A 22,483-nucleotide genomic window follows, 5' to 3' on the forward strand; every position below is an offset into this window, starting at 1 on the left:
AATATTAAGAAAATAAAATCCATGTGCTTAAAGGTTTCCTCATTCCACAGCCAGAAAGAGAACAAAGCTGGTAAGGAAAAGTATTCATTGTGGAAAGAAAAGAAAATATTTCACAAAATTACCTGAGAGTCCAGACTGATATATTTTCCCCAGAACTGACAGCAGTTCTTCAACAGAACAAGGGACTCCGTGAAGACACTTAAGACACATAAATTAACCAAACAAAGCCAAGATTGTGATCAATACAGGTTCACATTCAATACCTCAAGATTGATTATATTTAGAAGAAAGGCTTAAGATCTGTTAGCTGCAAAAGCTGGAAACATCCCACTCAAATAAGGTATAGATGCTACACAGGGAAGATAATTAAGTATTTAAAGAGCTTATCTAAGGCTGGTGAGATTTTCTATAATTTAAAACCTTTCAATCACAATCTTTTTTGAAGACTCTTCTGCTTTATTTACACAGCAGTGCTCATGATGCAAGAATGACTTGTGAATTCTGTGGCCTGCATTTTACAAAATGTCGAATGAGATTAAACATTTTTTTTCTTCCTGTCATGACAGCTGTAATTGAAGTGAGATATATGAAAAATAATAAAACTTCCTTATGAGTGCAGAGCTGCTACACCTGAGGCTGAGCTACACAGAAAATTCTCATCCTCTCTGTTGAAAGTAAATCCTGGAAGAGAGAATAGTCTGGCCCCTATTGAAACTATCACAGCTCTAATGAAGGCTATTAAAATTCCCTTTTTCTCAGGAAACACCAATAATCCCACTCTAAAGACTATAACAGTACTGTGATTCCATCAAGATGAGCTATAAAGACATTATGGTGAATTTGAGGATAATTCAATACCAGAATGATTTTCCTTAGTCTCCTTGACTAAATGCAGTGTCAACTAATGCTGAATCAAATCTCACTGGACAGGCTTTGAGAGGACCATGCATGTGGGGAAAAAGTTCTTTCTTGGAGACAAAAAATGTATTTTCCCTAATTAGTCAATTTTAAATCCTGCAAGAGAAATTAATGAAAAAATCCTGGTGGTTATATATATATATATATATATATAATTTGATGTAAAATACTTGTTCATGACAAGACTTCAATTCTCAAGAGCAGTTGGGTTTGTGACTACAGCAATGAGCATAAAACCTTCCACGAGCTGAGTGATTGCTGCATGCTCTGAATGGCCTCACCAAAAGGCAAAAAAATCAATGTACCAAAACTCTGGGTCACCCTTGAAGCACCATATTCTTGGCACAAGTGAAAACAAATTATCTACAGGGCTCCTCAAGTAGAGCACAGGTAAGGTTAAGTAAAAGGGAGGTGGGAGAAAACAATGTAAAAGCAAGCATTGAAGTGTTTAAATTTAGTTTCAATCTCAGAATCATGGGAAACACTGATAAATCACTATTTAATGAGCAATCAGGGTCAGAAGACTCAGTAATAACCCACTGCTGATCAAAAGGCAGTAGGATATGGTCAGCAATGCCAACAAGGGTCAGTCAAAAAGTCATGAGCAGCAGCAAAAGAAGGTTTTGTGTGATGTGAAGGAAAGAAAACAGAAAATTGTAGAAGCAAGTAATCCAGACCTCCTCCATTTTAATTTGTGTCTGTACCCTGCTGAGGGAACAAACAGTTTGTAAGTTGTAGTCTGCTGTGTAAGTCAGGAGTAGCTGCAGGGTAATAAATAGGACAGTAAAGCATATGCAAAGTCTGATTTATGGGATCCAAACAGAGAGAGCCCAAGTCCTGCAGCTATTTGCATCTTCCTCACATGCAAACAAGCACTGATGGAAAGTTTCCTGCTGAGAAAGAGAGAGAGAGAGGCAAGAGATGCACTGGAGAGAAACCTGTTAAGGAACAAAAGGAGAAAGAGGGCTGGAATAATTTCTTTAGGCAGGGGTTTTGTGTCTCTTGGCACCAGAGCAGAGCACAATCACAGAATCACAGAAGGGCTTGGGTTGAAAGGGACCTTAAAATTCACCTCATTCCAACCCCCTGCCATGGGCAGGGACACCTTCCACTGTCCCAGGCTGCTCCCAGCCCCGTCCAGCCTGGCCTGGGACACTTCCAGGGATCCAGGGGCAGCCCCAGCTGCTCTGGGCACCCTGTGCCAGGGCTCAGCACATTCTGAGTAAAGAATTTCATCTGGCATCTAATCTAAATCTCTTCCCTTTTAGTGTGAAACCATTCCTGCTCACCTTGAAGGTGTAATAGTGCAGCTGTTCAACAGGCAGTGTGGAGTTTTGGGAGCTAGGAAATGTCATATTATGGGATTTTCTTCTCAAATTCCTAGGCCAATTAATAAAATAGTTGCAGGGCTTGCTGTAACCATCACCCTGCTGCTCAGCAGGTTTCTGGTCTTAGATGTAAAGCATCTTTAAAAGTCACAAAAAAGAGCTGGACAGGGGTGATGGGGAGGGTGTGACCTGTAGCAGTCTCCCAGTACCAGAGGAAGAATTTAGCATGGCAGAAAATCAGCACATCAGAGCAAAGCTGGAAAGCAGTGCAACAGGTTTGAGGGGGTGGTTCTGTGAGAAGAGTATTTATTTCATCAGCTTGCAGCTAGAATGGATGCTGGGAAATTGTTTGCTTTGGAAAATGAAGCATTCTTCAGCTGGGTAGAGATGGAAAAGGAGGGCTGCCACATCTCCACTCCAGACTGCAGTTCTGGCTCTTTGCTTGTCTCACAATCTCAGTGAATTAACTTCCAAGTGACCATTCTTTCCTTAACACTGCAACAGGCTCTTCAGTCTCTTCATTCAGACAGAAATGCAAACATCACCATCAGCTGCTCCCTGGAGCTCAGTTACACCGGCTCAGAAAGCAAACCAGCTCAGCTCCAGCATGCAGAGCTAAATGCTATGCAAACATTAAAAATCCCATTCACCTGAATTCCTGACACAAACTCCTGCCATGGTCTCAGCACCACTCACAGACTCCCAAAGCCTTCTGCCAGCTCCCAGACTGGAAGCTAAGAAGATTCTGGAGCTGCCTTAATGCCAGCATCCTTAGCTCCATCATCAGTCAAGTGTTTACAGAGCTCCCATCATTTGTTTCCTCATGAACTTTCAACCTTTTTTACTTCAGGATAAGAGGCTCAGCTTGTAAATGGCAACCTGTAAACCAGCAGAGGAGTTTAACCTTGCAGAGTCTGTAGTGGTGTGTTGGAAGGAAGGAGAAGAGTGTGCAATCTCTGATGGCTGAACACCCACAGGAAGAGATTGTTTAAGGAAGGGTCAAACTTCACCACAATCCAAAGTGCTCTGAGATGTACAAAACAAAAGAAATCTGAGTTCAGTAAGTCAGGGCAATGTAAAGAAACAACAAATCATTTTAACTGGTTTACATCTTGCCTTGCAGTTTGTTTGAAAACAATAAAAATAAACTCTGGGCACATGTTTCACACATCCTAAGAAAACCAACTGTGCACTGTGCAGACTTACAGGATGCTGCCAGCAAAAAATGAAAGCTCAAATCCAAGCTAAGACAGCTGGGAATTGATCAGCACGTGGCTCAGGGCAGAAGTTGTCCCTTCCACAGGTGATGTGCAACTCCTTATTCAGTGTCCTACAGCAAATGCAGGGTTTTGCACAAAGCCTGTTAGCTGGAGGAATTACTTTTAAAAGCTTTAAAAGAGGAACCTTTAAAAGAGATCAGCATCTGAGCTTCTTCAGCACTTTTGGTGCTGCAAAATTTTTACAAGTTCCAGTAACCACATTGGCTTTAGGTATTTGCATCTACAGAAGCAGTTTTCTCTTGTCTTTGGAAATCAATTGGTTTTTCCCCCACACATGGGATCTACAGGTCTCACTGTATTGCAGATACACCCTTTTTCTTTGCAGGTTTATTATTAAAGATTCTCATACTAACAATCATCCATTCTTACTAAGAAATCTGGTGCATCCTAGCTTGGATTTCACATCAAGTAAAACATTACTTTTTTTAGTGGGGTTTTTTTGGTGTTTTGTTTTGTTTTTTGGGTTTTTTGTTTTGTTTTGTTTTGTTTTTTTTCTGCAAAAGAAATATATTTTGGTGCAAAAGGGGTATCCCTGCCCTGCTGAGATAACAGCTCAACAATTACATCCCATAAGTGCCCAAATCTGCCTGAATCTTCACCAACATCCATGAATGGTGAGAGATGACACCTCAAGGGAGTTTTCTTGAATGGAAAGCAGTTAACAGCATTGTAACCACAGGGTGGATAAATTAGGAACAGCTTTAGATCCTGTTTTTCAGGAGAAGCCCATTAATAACTTCCCTACAATTAAGCAGGCAGAGGAAGGATGAGCAGAAGAGAGTTAACAATGAACGTGACTCATCTCTCATGCTAAGTCTTTAAGTTCAGTCATAAGCATAAAAAAAAAAGTGTAATTTTGAATTTTAATGTCACGTGAGCATCATTAACAATCAATGTGCATGAAAATCTGTACTTTGAAAAGGAACAAAGAATGAAAAGCTGCCAGGTTTGTTTGATAAGGGCTCATATCTGGTGGTCATTCACTGCAAGGACACTCCCAGCACCAAAGGCACCGGGCTGTGTTCTTGGTATTTTATGTTCTTTTCTGATCATCAACAGTCCTGAGTTAATTTCTATGCAGTTGCCTTAAACCTCCTTAATAATTCTAACCAGAAACTAAAAGGTTTGCATGTACATCATGTATTTAGTGATATGATATGAGAGCAATTATCATTTCCCAGGTTGTTAGAAACAAGGTTGAGTTTAAACCCTGAGTACTCCCTGCTCATCTTACAGAAGAACAAAAAAAAAAATAAAAAAAGGCTGGTGAAGAGAGAAACAAAAAAAGTTGGGGAAAATATAGATTGAATTGAGAATACATCATCAGTTTATGAACTTGTCTTGTACCCCTTGTGGCTTTGTGTTCCTCCTGAATGTTTGTTTACACCCTGTTGATTATTATAAACAAGAGAAACCAGGAAACACATTCTGGGTCATTACTGCAAATCTGTGTGGCACTGGATGCAATGCTGACAACTGGATCCTTTCCATAAACTGCACATTTATCACTCCTCAAGGAAATGGCTTCATTTCCCAGCTCTGTTTTGGAAGTTAAACAAAAGGAGAGGGAAATATTTCCTTTTGAGAGGACTCATGTTTCATACTACTGAACATCTACAATACAACAGCTTTGTCTTCCATCTCCTTCATTGGCTTCACAGATATGAAGCTGGATGGAAAGAAGAGAAATTGGAGTGCTTGTAATCTCTTTGCCTCCTCCTTCCCTAGCACACACCCACCCCATGATTAAAACTGAGTTAAAGCAACAGGTAATTACCAGCCCACACCAACAATGGGATTGTTACATTCCCTACACCACTATGACTGCAAAGAAATAAAGGAAGAAGTGGCTTTTTCAGACACTGTTAATGACAGAGCCACTGTCCCTCATTCAGATATTTCACAGGCAGCACAACCTTCACCAACAGCCTGGATGCACCTCCCAGTCTGGGTGTAGCGCTCAGAGTTGCATCATGTCCTGATTTAGGGCAAATTTGGGAGAAACCCTCCCAAGGGGCCCCTCCAGAGAGCAAACCCACACACTCCCTCCCCCCAATGGGTTGGGGAAGGATTCCTCAGAGAGAAGTGGAAAGAACCTGTTTATTGAACAGCACAGCACCCCCAGCACACACAATGAACAATACCAGGTGACACCACCCTGTCACTGCTCTGAGAAAGGTGACAAATCCAGAAAGTCTCTCTGGGGGTGGTGGCTCTGTTATCAGTCCCTCCAGCCCTGGGGCAGCTGCTGCAGCCACAAGGTGCAAACTCTTGGTGTGTCCCAGACTGGAGCAGGCTTGAGGGGTTCCAAGAAAGGGAAAGGAAAAACACTCCAGGGAAAATTTGGACTGCTGAGTTAAACTATCTAATGAGCAAAAGCAAGAGCAAAAGCCAAGCAAAAAGCAAAAGCAGCACTGTGTACTGCCCTGTCTGTGTGTCCCACCAGCCATGGGGAGCAGGCTGATAATAAAACAAAACAAAACTTTCCCTCTTCAGAGCCAGTCTTGAAGGCACAGAACAGAATATCCAGCATGAACAGAACACACAGCTGGGGATACAAGCATCACAACATCACCCTGGGACAGTCTTTAGGTGTTTTAGCAGATCTGTACTCAGCTCCTCACAGCTCAGCACTGGACACTGAACACTGACCTTGTATAAACTGGGAGCAAACAGGCAAAGAGAGAGCAGCAGCCTGAGGGAACCCTCATTATCAGTGTCCTGGCACTGCTGGCAGCACCAGCCAGGGACTGACTCCTGCTCACAAGCTGGTAGCTTTGAGGGCCTCAATTAATGTGCAGAACTCAGGCAGATGGATTCAAACGTGCCCAGAAACTTCTGTGATCTGGATGAACCTGATAAATTCAGATAGGAATCTTCACACCTGCCAGCTGCTTATTAATGCACATGGCAAAAATGCTTTTTTAACCAGTAAAATCTAAACCAGATGTGCCACAGCTGAGCTTGTCTCCCAAAGAGTTCTAAAGGACAGAGAGACGTGGTCTTTCAGCCACCCTGATGGCAAAAGAGGACAGTTCCAATACAGAACCCACTTTTCATATCCACACCCCATCTCCTGGGTGAAGCATGGGGACCTGAGCATCACCAGCAGAGGTTACATTACCCCATGATGGACAGGGGGGAGATATTTAGCAATATTTTACTCCATGTGCCCATTTTAATGAGCACATTTGGCATTGATATGTCAGGGTATAGAACTATCAGGCATGAAAATATTAAAAGAAAAAAACAAATAAAACAAAACAAAAAAAAAACCAAACCAATACAGAAAATGTTTAAAGATTCTTTTCATATTCATCACATCTCTCCATAAGAGTTCTACAGGAAGTGAAAAACTTTGGAGTTTGTGAGTCTTCTCTATGATTACAAGGAACTGTCTCTTCATCCCAGGAACACATTCCAGAGTGTGTTGCACACAAATCAATCACACACTCCCATAGCCACACTGAACTTTGTGTTTGCAAGGAAATCAGGGGAGAGCCTGATGGGACATTTCTAGAACCAGCTCCAGCCCAGGATCAGCCTCAGCTCAACAACAAAGATCTTTTCATTTCTTATGATTTTAAAGCTCCAGAAAATTCTTTCTCCTAGTAGGACTTCCTGCTGTTGAATATTTAACTGAAACTATTCTGGAGTCGGTTCTAGTAATAAATACTGAGGCAGCAAAATACCTGTAGAGCTTTTCCTTGATGAGTCTGTCTTAGAACTGTAAATCTGAAATTTTCACAGGGTATTTCATACTGGAGAAGCTTCCATATATGGATTTATTTTAAATGGAAATTATTTATCATGTTTTTCACACCTGAGTATCTCAACTCCAACAATTTGACAGGTTTTTTTTTATTTAGTTCATTGTTTAGTGCTTTTGTCTATGTTGTTTTCCTTCGTTTTGTGGTTTGGGGTTAGCTTTATTTTGTAAATTCTGGTGTCTGCTTTTAGGAAGAGACTCAATCACTGGAGCAGATTTCAGTGAGTACCTGGTGAGTTAATAAACAGATGGTGGAATTACAGTGACGAGCATCACAGCAGAAGAGACCCAGAGAGAGAATGATAAACAACTCTGACAAGGAGCCCCCCTCTCCCTCTGGAGTCACTCAAGGCATCAGCTCCTCCTGTGGCTGATAAAAGCCTGATAACAGCCAAAGTGAGCTGTCCCAAACACCACAGTGATGACTGAAAGCCTCTCAGGTAAGAGACAGGTTATTTTTCCAGCCAGACGCTTTGAAAACCCACGAAGACAAAATTGAAGAGAGCCAGAACATCCCTTGGGGGTCTGTTGAGCTGGGCTGAGGCTCAACAGGGTCCTCCTACCCCTGGAGTAGCAGAACAGACCCTACAAAAATGCCAGGAGCCTTAAAAGGATGTTCAGGTAGCAACAGGCGGCAGGAAACTGATTTTGAGAGGCTTCTGGAGAGTGAAAACCTCAGAAAAACTGGCTCATAAAAATAGGATGTAGATGCTGTAATATTCCCTGTTTATCAGCTCTGCTCAGATTCCTATCCTATATTGACTGATTCATTTGGGCATCCAGAGTACCTGAAAGGGATCAAGGAATAAAAAACTGACTGCAAACAGTCTTCCATGCACTCCCACAGAATTTAAAATGTTATCCACAGCCTTACCTAATGTGACAAGCGTCCTGGAAGGACACCAGCATTAATACAGACCTTAAATGATAAAATTCTAGCCAATTTCCACAGTATTTTAAACAATCTTTATACAAGCAAGGCCTACATTTTGCTCAGAATGCGAGGAACTGCCACACAGCTTTTACTTAAAAGAAAATTACAGGCAGGAAATGTTCCATTCAGGTGTGAGCAGTGGAGTGAGACACAGAATCTCTGGGTTGTTTTTTTTTTTTTTAAACTGCCCTCTACAAAATTGTATTAAATTACTATATGTGCACCAGTGAGAGAGAAGAAATAGAGAAGAGCTATTTCCACTGGAGCACCAAAGGATGGCAAGGGGGGCAGATGGAAATGATAGGTTTTTCTGGCCTGGCTATTATGATTGGAGAGTGCAAAGAGAAGAATAAATGTATTGTCATTTATTCAAGGCAGAAGACAGAGAAGCATTAGCACATACAGCAAATAGCTGCCTAGAGAAAAGCATTTTCACAGGATTACAAATGTATCTCCTGCCACTAAACATACTGGAATAATTTGGAACTAATACTGTTATATTCTTTTGTATAAAATTGCCAGTAATTTCTTTTCAATAATACATTGCTCTCAGTGAAGGTGCCCACAGACAATCAAGGTGGTGTGTTTAATTTCATTGATCATTCTGTTTGCTGAAACAGGTATTTACTGTCCAATTTGGGCTTTAGGAGTATGCACATTTCAAAGTAAAACCTTTCTTCTGATATCTACCAAACTTTTTCATTCAATATCGAGAAATGTAAACTATTTCTGTTTTAAATACTCCACTAAAACTTCTTATGCATAGGGAAGCAAACACATCTTTCAATTAAAAAGATTACATAGACACACTTTTAAATTTTAATCTTTGTGGAAGGAACACCCTGTGATTTTATGTTCTCCTGATCAAGAGAAAGCACGTGAGAAGCAGAGATTTAGCTTGGATTTAGCAGGTTTAGGAGCAGGACTATCAATTGAGCAAAACCTCAATTACAGGCTAATTGAATGTATGCTCAAGAACATTATTACAATTCAATAATCATCTCTTCAGAATTAAACAATTCCAATTTGCTTTCATTTCCGCCTGTGCACATGCATTACAAATTTGCTATTATTCACACTAAAATTACTCAGGCTGCTTGGAAGCCCAGTGTGTCACAGGGTGGCACCAAACTGACCTCAAATGAGCCCCTTAACCTCCCCTGCTTCCTAATCAGGGATGAGGAGCAGGATGGGACCTTCTCACAACAATTTGAGTTAGAGTTCCTTTGAGGTGGGTGCATTGCTGAGCACCCCAGCCATGAAGCCATCAGCACTTTCCTGCTGGACATCCAGCCATTCATGCTTTTAATTTATTCTTCAATTTTTTTCTCTGTTTGTATCAATAAACATGAAGTTCTGAAGCTGCACCAAGGCAAATACAGGTTGGAGATTAGGAAAAGGTTTTTTACAGAAAGAGTAATAAAGTTCTGGAATGTTCTGCCCAGGGAGGTGGTGGAGTCCCCATCCCTGGGTGTGTTTAACAAAGCCTGGATGTGGCACTGGAGGCCAGGGTTGAGTTGAGGGGTTGGGGCTGGGTTGGACTCGATGATCTTGGAGGTCTCTCCCAACCTGGTCATTCTGAGAATTCCAGGCACCTAACTGAGCCTGGAATGCTCTGATAGCTGCTTGCCCTAGAAGGCTGCATTTCCCTCTATTTAGCTGTGGTACAATCCTAGGTGTGCCACTCCTGGCAGCTCAATCCCCATTTAATCATGAATTAATTCCCCCAGATTTGAACAAGATACAAGATCACTGTGGGGAATGCACTTGGCATCCAGCACAACCATTCTCCTCCTGAATGTCCAAACCTCTGCACCACACAAGACTCCAAGGCATAACCAAGACATCTGATCACCAAAGGACAGATCAGCTGGCAGAAAGCAGCACAGAGGACAGCCTGATCTCGCATCTACAGCTGCCCTCTGTTTTCCTACCCTCCATTTAGATCAGTAAATTATACCCTGTGAGCAGACCCAGACTTCAAATTCCTCTCACCCCAATCACAGAATACGTCAGGAACAACTCGGCCACTTTCTCAACTCACCACCTAAGAGTCAGTGAGCACTCCTGTGGTGCAGCTCAAGGTAGGTTTAAAAAAGAATCCAGCACAGAGGATAGCACTTCACCCCCTGCCTCAGGAAGGCGAGGTTAAAACACACCTTGCATGTGTCAGGCTCTTGAATCGTGGTAATTAACGTGGCTGAAATCCAAACACCCTTCAAGAACTACTATGCTTCTACTCTGGACTTCAGGGTGTCAGCAGAATCAATCCCAGCATTTACTGCCAGCAGCCCTGAACAGGCTCTGCCAACATGCAGTGCTCCACCACAAGATAATTTCTGCCTGATAAAATACTGGAAAGGAAAGCAGCTTGTGAAGCTGACTGACAGCCAAACTATTCAGCTGACTACAGTAAAAATCTCCATCGTCACCATATTTTACTACAAAACTTTCCAAAGAGGGCTGTGTCCAAAGTTTTAATTCAAATACCCAAGATTCAGACTTAAACTCACCTCACTTTCCCCCTTTTTCCTTGTTTTAACACAATCAAAAGAAGGCCCAACAGAATGCCAGTGTTTATAGACAGTTATCTGTGGTATTTTCTGGGTTCCCCGGATGGGGGAGGAATTGAGAATCTGACTCCATGTTCTTAGAAGGCTAATTTATTCTTTTATATTATACTAAAGAATGCTATACTAAAACTATACTAAAGACTAGAGAAATTATCCTTACAAAAGGCTTAACAAGACACTAATGCAAAACTTGTGACTCTCTCCAGAGCCTCAACATGGCTGGTGCAGCAGTGCCAGGTCCAGCAGCTCTCCATTGCAGCCTGCATCTCCAGAGTCCCCTTCCCACCTGTGCCAGGGCTTGCTGGGTGTCTCCCATCCATGGTGCTGGCACATTGCTATGGGCTCCAGCATGCCTAGCAAAGCAACATGAGGCCACTCCAGTTTGCTTGGCGTGTGCAGCCCCTCCTGGCACGTTCCCATTGGCAGGGCTTGAAGGGCTGCCAGATTTGTGGGCTGGTTGGGACCACCCACCATGGGCAGTGGGGATGGAATTGCTTGTTCAGAGTAAATTCATACAGAAAGAGTCCCAGCTTAAAGCTCAAGGTTGATTAATGAGTGACATGAAGCTTGAACAATTATAATATAAATACTGGTGGAAATCATAGGGAGGGTGTTGACTCCCCTGGAGTCAGTACAGGACAGGCTGGTAAAATGGGAAGGTGCTCTTGGGGCTAAGGAACACCAGTGTAGGTGTAAAAGCCACGGGGATGTCCAGGGCTGAGCCCTGGAGACACAGAGGTCTAAGGAACACAGCTGGCTGTGATTGGCCATTAAGTTAAAACAATTCACATGAACCCAACCAAGCAATGCCCAGCTGGTAAACAATGTCCAAACCACATTCCAAAGCAGCACAACACAGAAAAAGCGAATCAAACAATTACTGCTTTCATTTTTCTCTAACATTTCCCAGCTTCCCAGGAGAAGAAATCCTGGGCAAAGAGATTTTTCCAGAAAATATGACAGCAACAGGGAGGAAACCCTCCTTGTGCACGAAGACAGTTTGCTGCTCCTACCTTTGACGATGAGCTCGGCGTAGTTGGAGACGCCAGAGCCGCCGTCGGAGCGGATGACGCAGCGGTACTTGCTGATGCTGCGCTGCGACGTGTCGGCCACGCTGACCGTGGCTGAGAAACGCCTGTGGTTGACCACTCGAGTGACCATCAGGGCTGTGTCCCTCCCGTTCCACTGCTGCAGAGGCAGAGAGAAATAATGCCATCATGGAGACAAGGTTATGTGTTTGGTGTGTCCGTGTGTGAGTCGCTCCTCGGGGGGATTAATGTGGTCAGAGCTCTGCGTTCGTGGGGATGGGAGAGGTTTTGGACAAGCATGGCTTTTCAAGGGAAGAATTCTGCTATTCCCTTAGGAAATCCACAGGGCTGTGTGAGCTGGGCCCTAAAAATGAGGGTGCTGAGGCTCTGGCTGCCCTTGGATCCCTGGAGATGCCCAAGGCCAGGCTGGACAGGACTGGGAGCAGCCTGGGATAGTGGAAGGTGTCCCTGGCCCATGGCTGGGCGTGGCACTGGATGAGCTTTAAGGTCCCTTTCAAACCCAAACCTGTGATTCTATGATATATTTAGGTTTGCATTTCTATTTAATATTTGAGATATATCTGGGCTTTTGGTTCTAAGGATACAAAGAGGGTAAAGTGTCTGGAAGGGAACCCATAGGAGGGGCAGGACACTGAGGACACTTGGCTTGGTCAGAGTAGGAACTCTGTGACCAGGGACAGGACCCAGGGCATGGCTGGAGCTGTGCCAGGGAGGGTCAGGCTGGAGATCAGGGAAGGTTCTTCCCCAGAGGTGCTGGCACTGCCCAGGCTCCCCAGGGAATGGTCCCGGCCCCGAGGCTGCCGGAGCTCCAGGAGCTGCCAGGGGTGCCCAGGGTGGGGCTGTTGGGGGGTCTGGGCAGGGCTGGGGCTGCCCTGGGGGATCCTGGGGGTCCCTCCCAGCTCAGGACGTTCTCTGACTCAAAGATTATTTCCTGCAAAGGCTGCAGAGGGGTAGCTCTGACTGCCACTGTGCACTTCCACAATTCCACCCAGTGTAATTAGAGGCCCGGCTTGGATGTGAAAACACAACAGCTGAAGGCTTTGTGTTCACCTGGGAAAACACTACAAATGAACAGATTCTGCAAATTTGGCCTTTTCAGATGCAAAACTCTGATTCTGGACCAATTTAAATAAATTGGTTGGATGAGCAGACATCCTTGTATGTCCAGCATTCCCCAATAAACCTCTCTACCAATGCCAGACCACATTTTTCCAACTGGAAAAGGGACAGATGAAGAATTAGCCAGAAATTGTTCTCCTCAGTACAAACACCTCAACTTGCTCATTTGTCCAGTTTACTAGGAATTTTAAAGAAAAGCACATTGCTATTTTGGCAGTTTCCACTAAACAGTTTTTAGGGGTGTTTCCAAGGCTATTTTCATTAAATGTTGCAGTTTCAGAGAATGGAAAACAGGTTTTCATTTACAATAGCAATTCTTTCCTCCCCAACTCTGCTTCTCACAGGGAAAGGTTCATATCGCTGCAAGTCAGAATTGTTTTCACACATATCTAATTGTAACTGGGAAAATATTTTAATGAAAGAACCCAGAAGAGATAAAATAAGTCAAAAATATATCTCAGTGGGTTCTAGACGTACACCACAGGTAAACAAATTTAGGTTAAAAATGCAATTTTTAGAAGAACAGCTGTGATGAGAGCATAGTCACTGAATATAAAATCATTTTTATATAATACCAACTACATGTCTCACCAACTTAAGCCTTTTTCCCAGTACTATTTTTAGTTTTTATGATTAGGTAAGCCAATTCCTTGATTTAAGCTAGATTTGAAAATGTTATTTTTAAATTTTATTAAAAAACGCCTGAAGTAAATTATAAAATTTGATAAAATCTGGTAATTATTTGACTACAAAAGCCCTTCCTGTCTGCCCCAGATGTTACAACTATGGGGTGATCAAACCCTCTGGCACATCATTCCAAGCTGAGAATAAAACTTTTGGACTGGCTTTAGTGTTCTCCAAATTACGTTGGCTTTGTGTACATGCAACAAGAATCCTCTTGACTTGTTTAGGAGTTAAGCATTTAGGAACTCAATTATTTTAAAAGCTTCTGGAATGGAAATGCTGGGCATCCACACATCAGAGAAATTCAAGGGGCTGGAGAAATTATTGTGTCCTTCACTGGGACACACACACCCCACGTGCTGATGTTGGGGTTGATGACAATTCTAACACTGACAGTGAATTCCCAAGGTTTTTACTCAGCCACCAGAAAAGCAGGACCCAGACAAGTTTGATCAGTAGGCTGCAAATAAAACATCCAGGGAGGGAATGTTCTGGTCTTTTAGTGAATGACTAAACAAGACCAAATCTGCTGTCTGTGCAGCCAAGGGAAACTGGGAGCAAGAAGAACAGGGTGCAAACTGGGTATGCCTATTTTACCCACCCAGGTAAGTAATTCCAGACCTTGGAGATTTCCTTCTTAACAATTATCCCTGACTCCAGGCTGAAAACATTTTTAGGGTGAAAGGAAAGCAGATGATATAATAAAGCAGAAGAGAACTGTTCCACTTCCTCTCTCTTCTGCCTTATGACTGAGTTTACAGGCACATGGGCATTTGTTTAAAACCAGAATTTTGCTGTCACTGGCCATTTTTTCCTTTTTCTGTCTCCTAATTCTATACTTTGCCACCTCAACTCTCACCTCGAAGCGATTTACGGCAGCTCTTCAAAAAGGAGAGTGACGATAAGATTTTGCTTCACCACCAATCTCTCTCTAGCTATTTATTTCACTTGCAAAAGCAAAGAAAGCCCCCAAAAACCCCCCAGTGGTTTACCTGGAGCCAGAGCTTGTCGTGCTGTGACCACTTGCCGCCGGCGATGCACTGGAAGGTGGCGTTCTGCCCCACGTTCACCTCCACGTTCTGCAGCCGCAGGAAATGCGGGGCTTTTCCTGACAAAAGAGGCAGAGGATGGCAAGGGTAGAGCCAGGCAGGAGCCACCCCTGCTGCACCCACCCAAACGCCCTTTGCAAAGGTGGCTTTGCTAAACAAAACTGCCCTTGGGTGTTTAACTGCTCCTTGCAGGGAGAAGTGGGGATGGAGATGGGAAAAGGTGGCCTGAGGGATCTTAGAGAGGGCTGGAGCCTCTGAAAATACAGATTTGGATCAAATCACAAGTTCATGGTCACTGGCACAATTTCTTATTGCCTGCTATAAAGAGTAATTGAGTCATCTCTTCTTTTCAGAAAACTACGTTTCTAAAAAGGTCAAAAAAAGTCAAATGCTTTTGTGCTTGTCAAGCATGACTGACCCAAACCCCATTTTCACAAGAGTCTTTTATTTTTTTTTTCTTTTCTTGACTATCAAATACGTCCTAGACCTTTAGAATAATGCTTCATCAATATCAAATCAGATATTAAATGAAATATTCATTTTAACTGACGGTATTGTATCACTGGTTTAGTTTAAGATCACTGATATCAATGTTTTGCTGACACTAAATTCAGCATTAGTTCAGAATTAAACCAGTGATATTAAAAATGCAGACATCAGGGTTTTTTTCACAAAGAAACTAGATGAGAGGATTATCTTTTTGATTAAATATCAGACTGAGTTAGGTCTCTATTTAACTAAAAGTATAAACAAGATTACAGCAGCAAATTCAAGACCTTTAAGTAAACTATTTTCTTGCTGGAAAAGGTTTGTGCATCATTTGAAAAATTTTATAGTATGGTACTCTAAAAAACCACTTAAAAAGGTCAGTGTTTTTCAACAATATCTGCACATTTTCTAGTATGACTAGACACTGAAATACATAATTTCAGAGGACAATATAACCTCTCTTCTGTTGGAGGAAACAGCTTTAAAGGGAAGTGGGCATCTGTGCATGGCTGAAACTTGATGTACAAGTGTTTGACACATGAACAGAGAACACATGTTCATACACCATGTCCAATGTTTTTATCTGCTCCTGTGCCCCATCCAGCCCAGCTCACTGACAGCTCCTGAAGGACAGGGACTCTGAACCATCCTGCTTTGCTGGGCAGCAGGGATTTGCATCAAGGTTTACTGGCAGACTCCCTCTGGGTGACAGTCAGAATGTCCTACAGGGTATTTTGGGGTAATTCCAATATTTGTGCCTGCAGTCTGAAGGTGTGCAGCTGTAAGTCAGCTACAAATACAAAGGTGTGGAGTGCCATCAATGGCAGCATCCTGGTCCTTGGGTCTGCCCAGCTTCTGGAGCAAGGGCTCATGCACACAGAGCCAGTGAGCTTTCAGCATAAGAAAAATGCATTGCTTCACAGGACAAAGGAAAACATGAGGCAGCACCAGCAATACATTTATTTTTCTGTATTACTGCGTCATTAGGGGCATTTCACTGCTTTTTGCTGACTTTGGTTTGCCTGCCTTTGTCATCTGTGAGGGTAAAGCAGAAATGAAGAACTAAGACCAATGATTTCAGTAACCTCCAGGGTCACCAGGAGCTTCACAGTCCCTGTGCTTTGATTTACAACACTTGTAAAAGGAATCTGGGGGGCAAAGGCTGTGCAAGGGAAGAGAACACGTGGGTGATGCTCACCCTGGTGACTGACACCAAAAAAACACAACAAAAGCAGCACTGGGAACCAGACAGGAGCAGCATTTACAGAGACTGCAGAGAACTTCAGCTTGCAATGAGCTCTGTATGCTAGGGGTTGCAAAGAAGTCGCAAAAAAACCCAACCAACCAACTCTGTCTCAAACATTTTGTTGCTGAGTCACCAAGAATGCCCTTAATTTTGACAAGGACCTGTATATACTTGAAGAAATGTATTCAAAATCAGTTTGGTTAATTAAGCAGGGATACAACACAGCATCCTGCCTAACTGCTTTAAATCCCATCATTTTCTTGTTGAGGCTCTGCCCCAGGGTTTGTTTAGTGGCCTCTATCCCAGTGAAGGGACCAGCAATCACCCAACACGCTGTGGAAGGAACAGACCATTTGGGGATTTGTCTGGATGCTGCCAGATATCAGCAACATCTGGTTAATACAGACTGTAAGTGTTCCTTAATGAAGTAAATGCACCCAAAGGCCTGAGCAATGAGTGCATGGTAAATACAAATATAATTTACTTAAGCAGCAATTAAGCATAGTGCAGTTATCAGAAATGTCCTGTTAAACTTGAGCAGAACCATGTCTGTCACATTGAATGGCAGATGTTCTTTGACATTCTGATCACAGCAAAAGCAGTTGATTTCACCCCATCTATAAGATCCATCATTTTTTTGTGAGCAGCTGTCACTGACTTACTGAAACCATGAGCCAGAAGGAAGGGCTGTTAAAAAAGGTCTTTGCATGTAACTGTACATTACATCCATAAAATATACAAAGTCCTCAAGCCCCACTGCAGGTGGGCAATGGAACCAGGCAGGTTTAGGCTCAAAGACAGAGGCACAATGTTTCTTTGAACATAAAAGAGTAAATAAACCTCAGCTTATTGTTGTGTCTGCAATAGAAGAAATGCAGCACTTATATTTTTGAACAGTGTAATGAACCTGCATTAGTTTCTACTCCTCTATAAGTGCAGTGTCTGAATAAGATGAATTTTTAATCTCTGCACAGCTTTCTGAGCAGATCTAATATGTTGAAACCGACTTTTGGGACAGGCCTCTTACCAAGGAAACACTGAAACAATTTGTTTGGTTGTTCTTTTCAGAAGTTAACCACGCTGGTTATTATGAGAAACTTTTTAGATTGTTTTCTACAGCAATAAGATTAAGAAACAATAAAACCATCAGTTTATTAGCAAGTAAAGAGAAATCCACTAGCCATAAACTGAGAGCAGCTTTGCCTTTTGTACAACTTGCAAAGTTGGTAATTCAGCAAGGCTGACTGTCCTTAGGGGTCGTGGAGGGAGACAAGAAATTTTAGTGCTGACCCAACTGGGTAAAATCTCTCCTCTAGACACAAACTGGGGCCTACACCACACTGGTACAGTCAGAAAAATAAAGAGTGCTCACTGCAGGGATGGGCGAGGACTCTGACTTCATCCACAGCTATGTACCCAGGGTGTCCTTTCAAAGAGACAGATTCAAATATCACCTGAAATACAAAAGGAAAAAAAAAATCTGAGAAGGAACGTTTGCATCAGTAATTTCAGCAGTCACCACATTCTGCTGGTATTCCAAGTCTGAGGCATTTTGTTAACAGTGGAGGGATACCAGGGCAATTCAGTGTGTGAGTGCACCACCAAATCTGTTGGGGAAGCAAAACAAAGGATTAGAGCAAGATTCTATAGGATTAAAGACAGCTCTGTGCACCTCTGATTTGGAAAAGCACAAAGTGCCCTGGTATATGCACACACCTATATTCACTTCAGCACCAGTCCAAGAACATTAAATGGAAAATAATTTGATATCATGTTCTCAGTATGCCTTGGAAAATTGGAGAAAGAACTACATGAGACAGAATTCTCTTCCTGATTCAGTGACCATGCATTCCAGGCATTTGTAACTTCTAAAATTCACTACTACAACACAGAGTTAACTACTTAAAACCAGTTTTCAACAGTTCTTTTTGTTCTAAATAAGAGCTGGGATTCCCAGCCTGTCACTGTTCAGCCTCTTCTTTATCTCCTTCATCAAAAGATTTAATACAATAAAAGGTTCAAATGTCCAAATATTACTCTGGATAAAAATACACCAAAAATCTCCTTTCTAACTACAGAATTGCTGATGTTTATTTTGCTTTGCATTTGGGCTTCCAGAACATGGTTTCTTATCTTTTCATGACTTCCTAAGATCTCTTCCCCCAATTCAAAACACAGACAGAGGTGAGATCTCCTGAAATACATCCATAAGGAAAAAAAAAAAAGACATAAAAACAGGCAAAGACAAGCTAAGAAAAGCTTATAATCTGCAGAAACAAAGTTCTCCTCCAGAGGGGACTGGACAACAATTAGGCTGCCCAGGAAATACTAGAAGAAGCAAGCCACTGGAAGATAAAAGAATCTAAAAACCATTAGCAAGTGTTTTGTGTTATCAAGGTCCTTGATAGGCTTTTTAGGGACTGCATAAACTAAGGGTATAAAATAAGAGTCTTTAGCATGGAAATTATAATTACTTTAGCAATTAAATATCATTCATGATAAAAATTACATTTACTGGGAAGGTCATGCACGGCTCTGCTGCAACTCCCTTCAGACCTGAATTCAAGTGCAGCATTTCAGCTACAAAGTCTTAGTTTAGTTTTACATTTGTGAAAAGTCATAAGCCAGAACAAAGTAATTCTCAATTATCTGCAAGTCAAGTTATAAGTTCTCCAAGGCACTGGCATCAAGTATGAGTGGATGGGAAAAGTAAGCACCAGCAGAGAATTGGCTTTGGTTAATTACCAACATGTGCAGGGTCTTTAATGCAGCACAATACAACCTAATAAAAACCAACTCAGCCTCTAAAAAATCCTCTCCACTGGTGCAGAATCCACTGAGGAGAGGACTCTTCTCAATTCAAGCAATATTGTTTTATTATTTTATTCTGTTCTGCTTTACACTCAGATATTCCCAGTCCTTTTCCAGTTCAAACTTACACATTATTGTCTTTTTGTGTATTTTGAAGCATCTCATCCCTCTCAAAGTGAGAAGCATGGAAGCACCCAGGTGTTCCTGAAAACTGGGAACTGAGACCCAACATGGGGAAAAGGCAGGAATAAATGTTTATGGTGCCCATTTCTGCAAATCTCAGGCTCAGTGTCACTCATGTCCTTTTCAATTCAGTTGGAAACACGGCATGATGGCTGAGACAGGCAATGCTTTGCCATTAAAAATGCTTTGCATTTAAAGAACTCCACAGAAATTAATACAGTTGACAAAACACAAAGCTTCACTCTTAAAAAAGCATCCTTAAATTCTCCTGAGGTCTGCAAATACAAAGTCATTTCTTGTTTCCTTCCCAGTGAACAAGCCCCCGTTGCAGCTGTGATTTACCAACAATGTCTGTGTTAGCAGCCTTGCCCAGCTCATCTGTTGTGCTGCAACACTTTTCTCCAGGCAGGGATCAATAACATTCCTTGCTATACATCAAAAAAACACCTTCCTGGCAGGCTCTAGTGCTGCCCTTGGTGCATTCTGGGACTGAGTTCATCCTTATGGCAAGCAGTAATTCAAGATTACACGTATTACCTTTCTCCAAGAACCATTAGAGAGCTTTTTCTCGCTACACTGGAAAACATTTGCAGGCTGAGAATCCAAGTACAAGTAACTCCAGGGTAGAGATGATAAATCTCCCCATGTTTCTATCTCAGCTAAGTGCTTCTGCAGCCAGATGACTCCTATGACCCTTGCACAGACCTAAAACACAACCTCTGGCAGCTGCTTTGGATACCAGTTTTCCACCAGCCACGTCCCCAAAGTTCAAAGTATTTGACAAAGCCTCAGACCAGGGCAGAGAGCTTCAGATTGTTCTGCCTGGCTGAATTTTTGGTGCACATCCCAGTGCAGGATGGTGTGGTTTCTGTGCATTAGGAGGATAATTGGCATTTTTCCTGATGTAGAGTTCAGTATTTAGAGAAAATGTTGGTCTTGCATGGTCTTTTCAAAATACAGAACAGGCTGTCAAGGCTTCTTGTGTGCAGAGAGTTCTCCAGGAATGCTATTTTGATTTAAAGCTGACAAAGAAATGGCAAGTGTGAGGGTGCTGAGGTCCTGGCACAGGGTGCCCAGAGCAGCTGTGGTTGCCCCTGGATCCCTGGCAGTGCCCAAGGCCAGGCTGGACAGGGCTGGGAGCAGCCTGGGACAGTGGGAGGTGTCCCTGCCATGGCAGGGGTGGGATGAGATGATCTTTGGGGTCCCTTCCAACCCAAGCCCTCCCAGGATTTTATTAAATAACACTGCAATGGCACATTCTAGATCATGAGTGTGAAAAACAAGACACTTCTCAGGCAGCAGCACACTCAAGTTTTGTCATCCTCCCACCTCTGGACTTATTTAGGCAGGAGTGTTACTTTATGCTGGCAAATACCAATAATTTTCCTCTTCAATTTTTCAAGCTTCAAGTTATCTTTTTTTTCTTTTTACTTTTTCTTAAACCTTGCTTAAATGTAGAAACTCACAGGACTACAGACCACCAACAAGGTGGTTTACAAAACCAGAGGCTGAAATCAGTCTACTAGACCCCCATAATATCCAGGACAGATCTCAAATTTTAAAAGCCAGGCTTAAGGAACAAAAATACAAGGATGACCAGAAGGAAACATCACTCTCACTCATCAGAAATTTAAAAAGAAGCCCTTGCATTTTCTAGGAAGAAACTACTCCTGGGCAGGTACTGCTGCCTTCCAATCCATTCAGTTTTGTGCTTCAGTAGAAAATTCTTGTTTGATTTAAAGGATTCTTTTGCTCAAGAAAAGCAAACTTGACCTGCCAAAGTACTTGTAAAAGACCTAAGTGAGGCTCAGGAAGCCTCCTATTGATATATCTGAGAGCAGGATCCCTCTTAGTGTGAGATCAGACTGCCTTTTGCAGCTTTTCAAGCACCGATTTTCTGGGTGAAAGATCATTTCTGTTATCTCTGTGGAGCACCAAGGATGAAGCAAATTCTGCTTCGTGCCCAGGATCATGTTAATATGAATGGAGTAGGAGCACTCCAGTGTGCCTTCAGAACAGTCACAAGTTGTGCACTGCCCTTAAAACACCATTTCCCACACATTTGCATCTCTTTATCCTTCCCTCTCGCCCGCCTGGTGCACTCTGTGGATTCTGCTGGTATCCACAACTCTTTCAGAGGCAGAACATTAAAGCATCTTCCTCCAGCTCAGATTTTACAGACCTCCTACCCAGTTATTAGAAGCAAGAAAAAGAGAGGCTTTTCCACCTGCTGGTTTTTATACACAGACTATTTGCTGCCTTTTCATAGTTCATTCTATTGCAGTGCCTATCTTACTCATGGCTTTTATTAGTATCACATGGACATCAAATCTCCTGCAAGGTTTAGGATGCAATTACCTCCCAGGCTTTTTTTTTTTTGGTGTTTGTCTTGAATATAAAACAAGACAAAAGTACCCCTTCAACCAGTGCAAAGCAGTATGTGAATCCTGAACAATCTAACTGTAATTAAAACAATGGCTGCAAAGCTGCCACATGAAGTTTGAAGCAGACAACTAATAACTTGGTGTGAAACTAATATGACCAAAAAATAGCATAGCTGTTACATTCCTTGGCTTTGTCCTTGCCTAGAAAAATTATCTTCTAACAGAATAAATAAAGCTGTGCTAGAAAGAGAGGGAGCTGAGGATCTAGTGAAGAATATCCACATATGTTACCGTGGTGCAAGAAATTATCAGTATCTTAAGTCCTTATACCCCTTGTATGTGCACAAGATGCAAAGCCAAGTCAAAAAATGTCCCTTCTTATGGAACCAAGCAAGATCCAAAAATAATCCAGGGAGATTTATGCAGAGTACAGATACACATCCAGAAACTGTTTTGTTTGCAGTTATACGGTGCCACAGAAAGTGCCAATACAAGTGGTAATTTCACCACAAGCAGGTCTCATCAATAATTGCCTCCCATCCATCAGTGTAGCCTGCCAAAAACTAAAGAAAAAAGTGAGGAGGAAAGAAATAGTCCAGCTGCCTACATATCCACTATAGGTGAATTTATTCCGAGAGGAAAATTCAAGGAGGGAGGTGACGATTTT

At 42.4% G+C, this 22,483-nt stretch overlaps 1 protein-coding gene across 1 annotated transcript in view; it reads right to left on the bottom strand.

Moving 5' to 3' along the window:
- PTPRT (protein tyrosine phosphatase receptor type T) overlaps positions 1 to 22,483 on the bottom strand; it is a gene marked incomplete at its 5' end in the record, with an annotated part of 453,063 nt that overhangs the window by 254,321 nt on the left and 176,259 nt on the right. The window contains 3 exons of the mRNA XM_084218107.1: positions 11,816 to 11,990; positions 14,647 to 14,762; positions 17,811 to 17,892. Of these exons, the coding sequence (XP_084074233.1) occupies positions 11,816 to 11,990; positions 14,647 to 14,762; positions 17,811 to 17,892 (373 nt within the window). The remainder of the gene's footprint in view (positions 1 to 11,815; positions 11,991 to 14,646; positions 14,763 to 17,810; positions 17,893 to 22,483) is intronic.

Source organism: Fringilla coelebs, assembly GCF_963513975.1.
Source record: "Fringilla coelebs genome assembly, chromosome: 18".
NCBI classification, from domain to species: domain Eukaryota; kingdom Metazoa; phylum Chordata; class Aves; order Passeriformes; family Fringillidae; genus Fringilla; species Fringilla coelebs.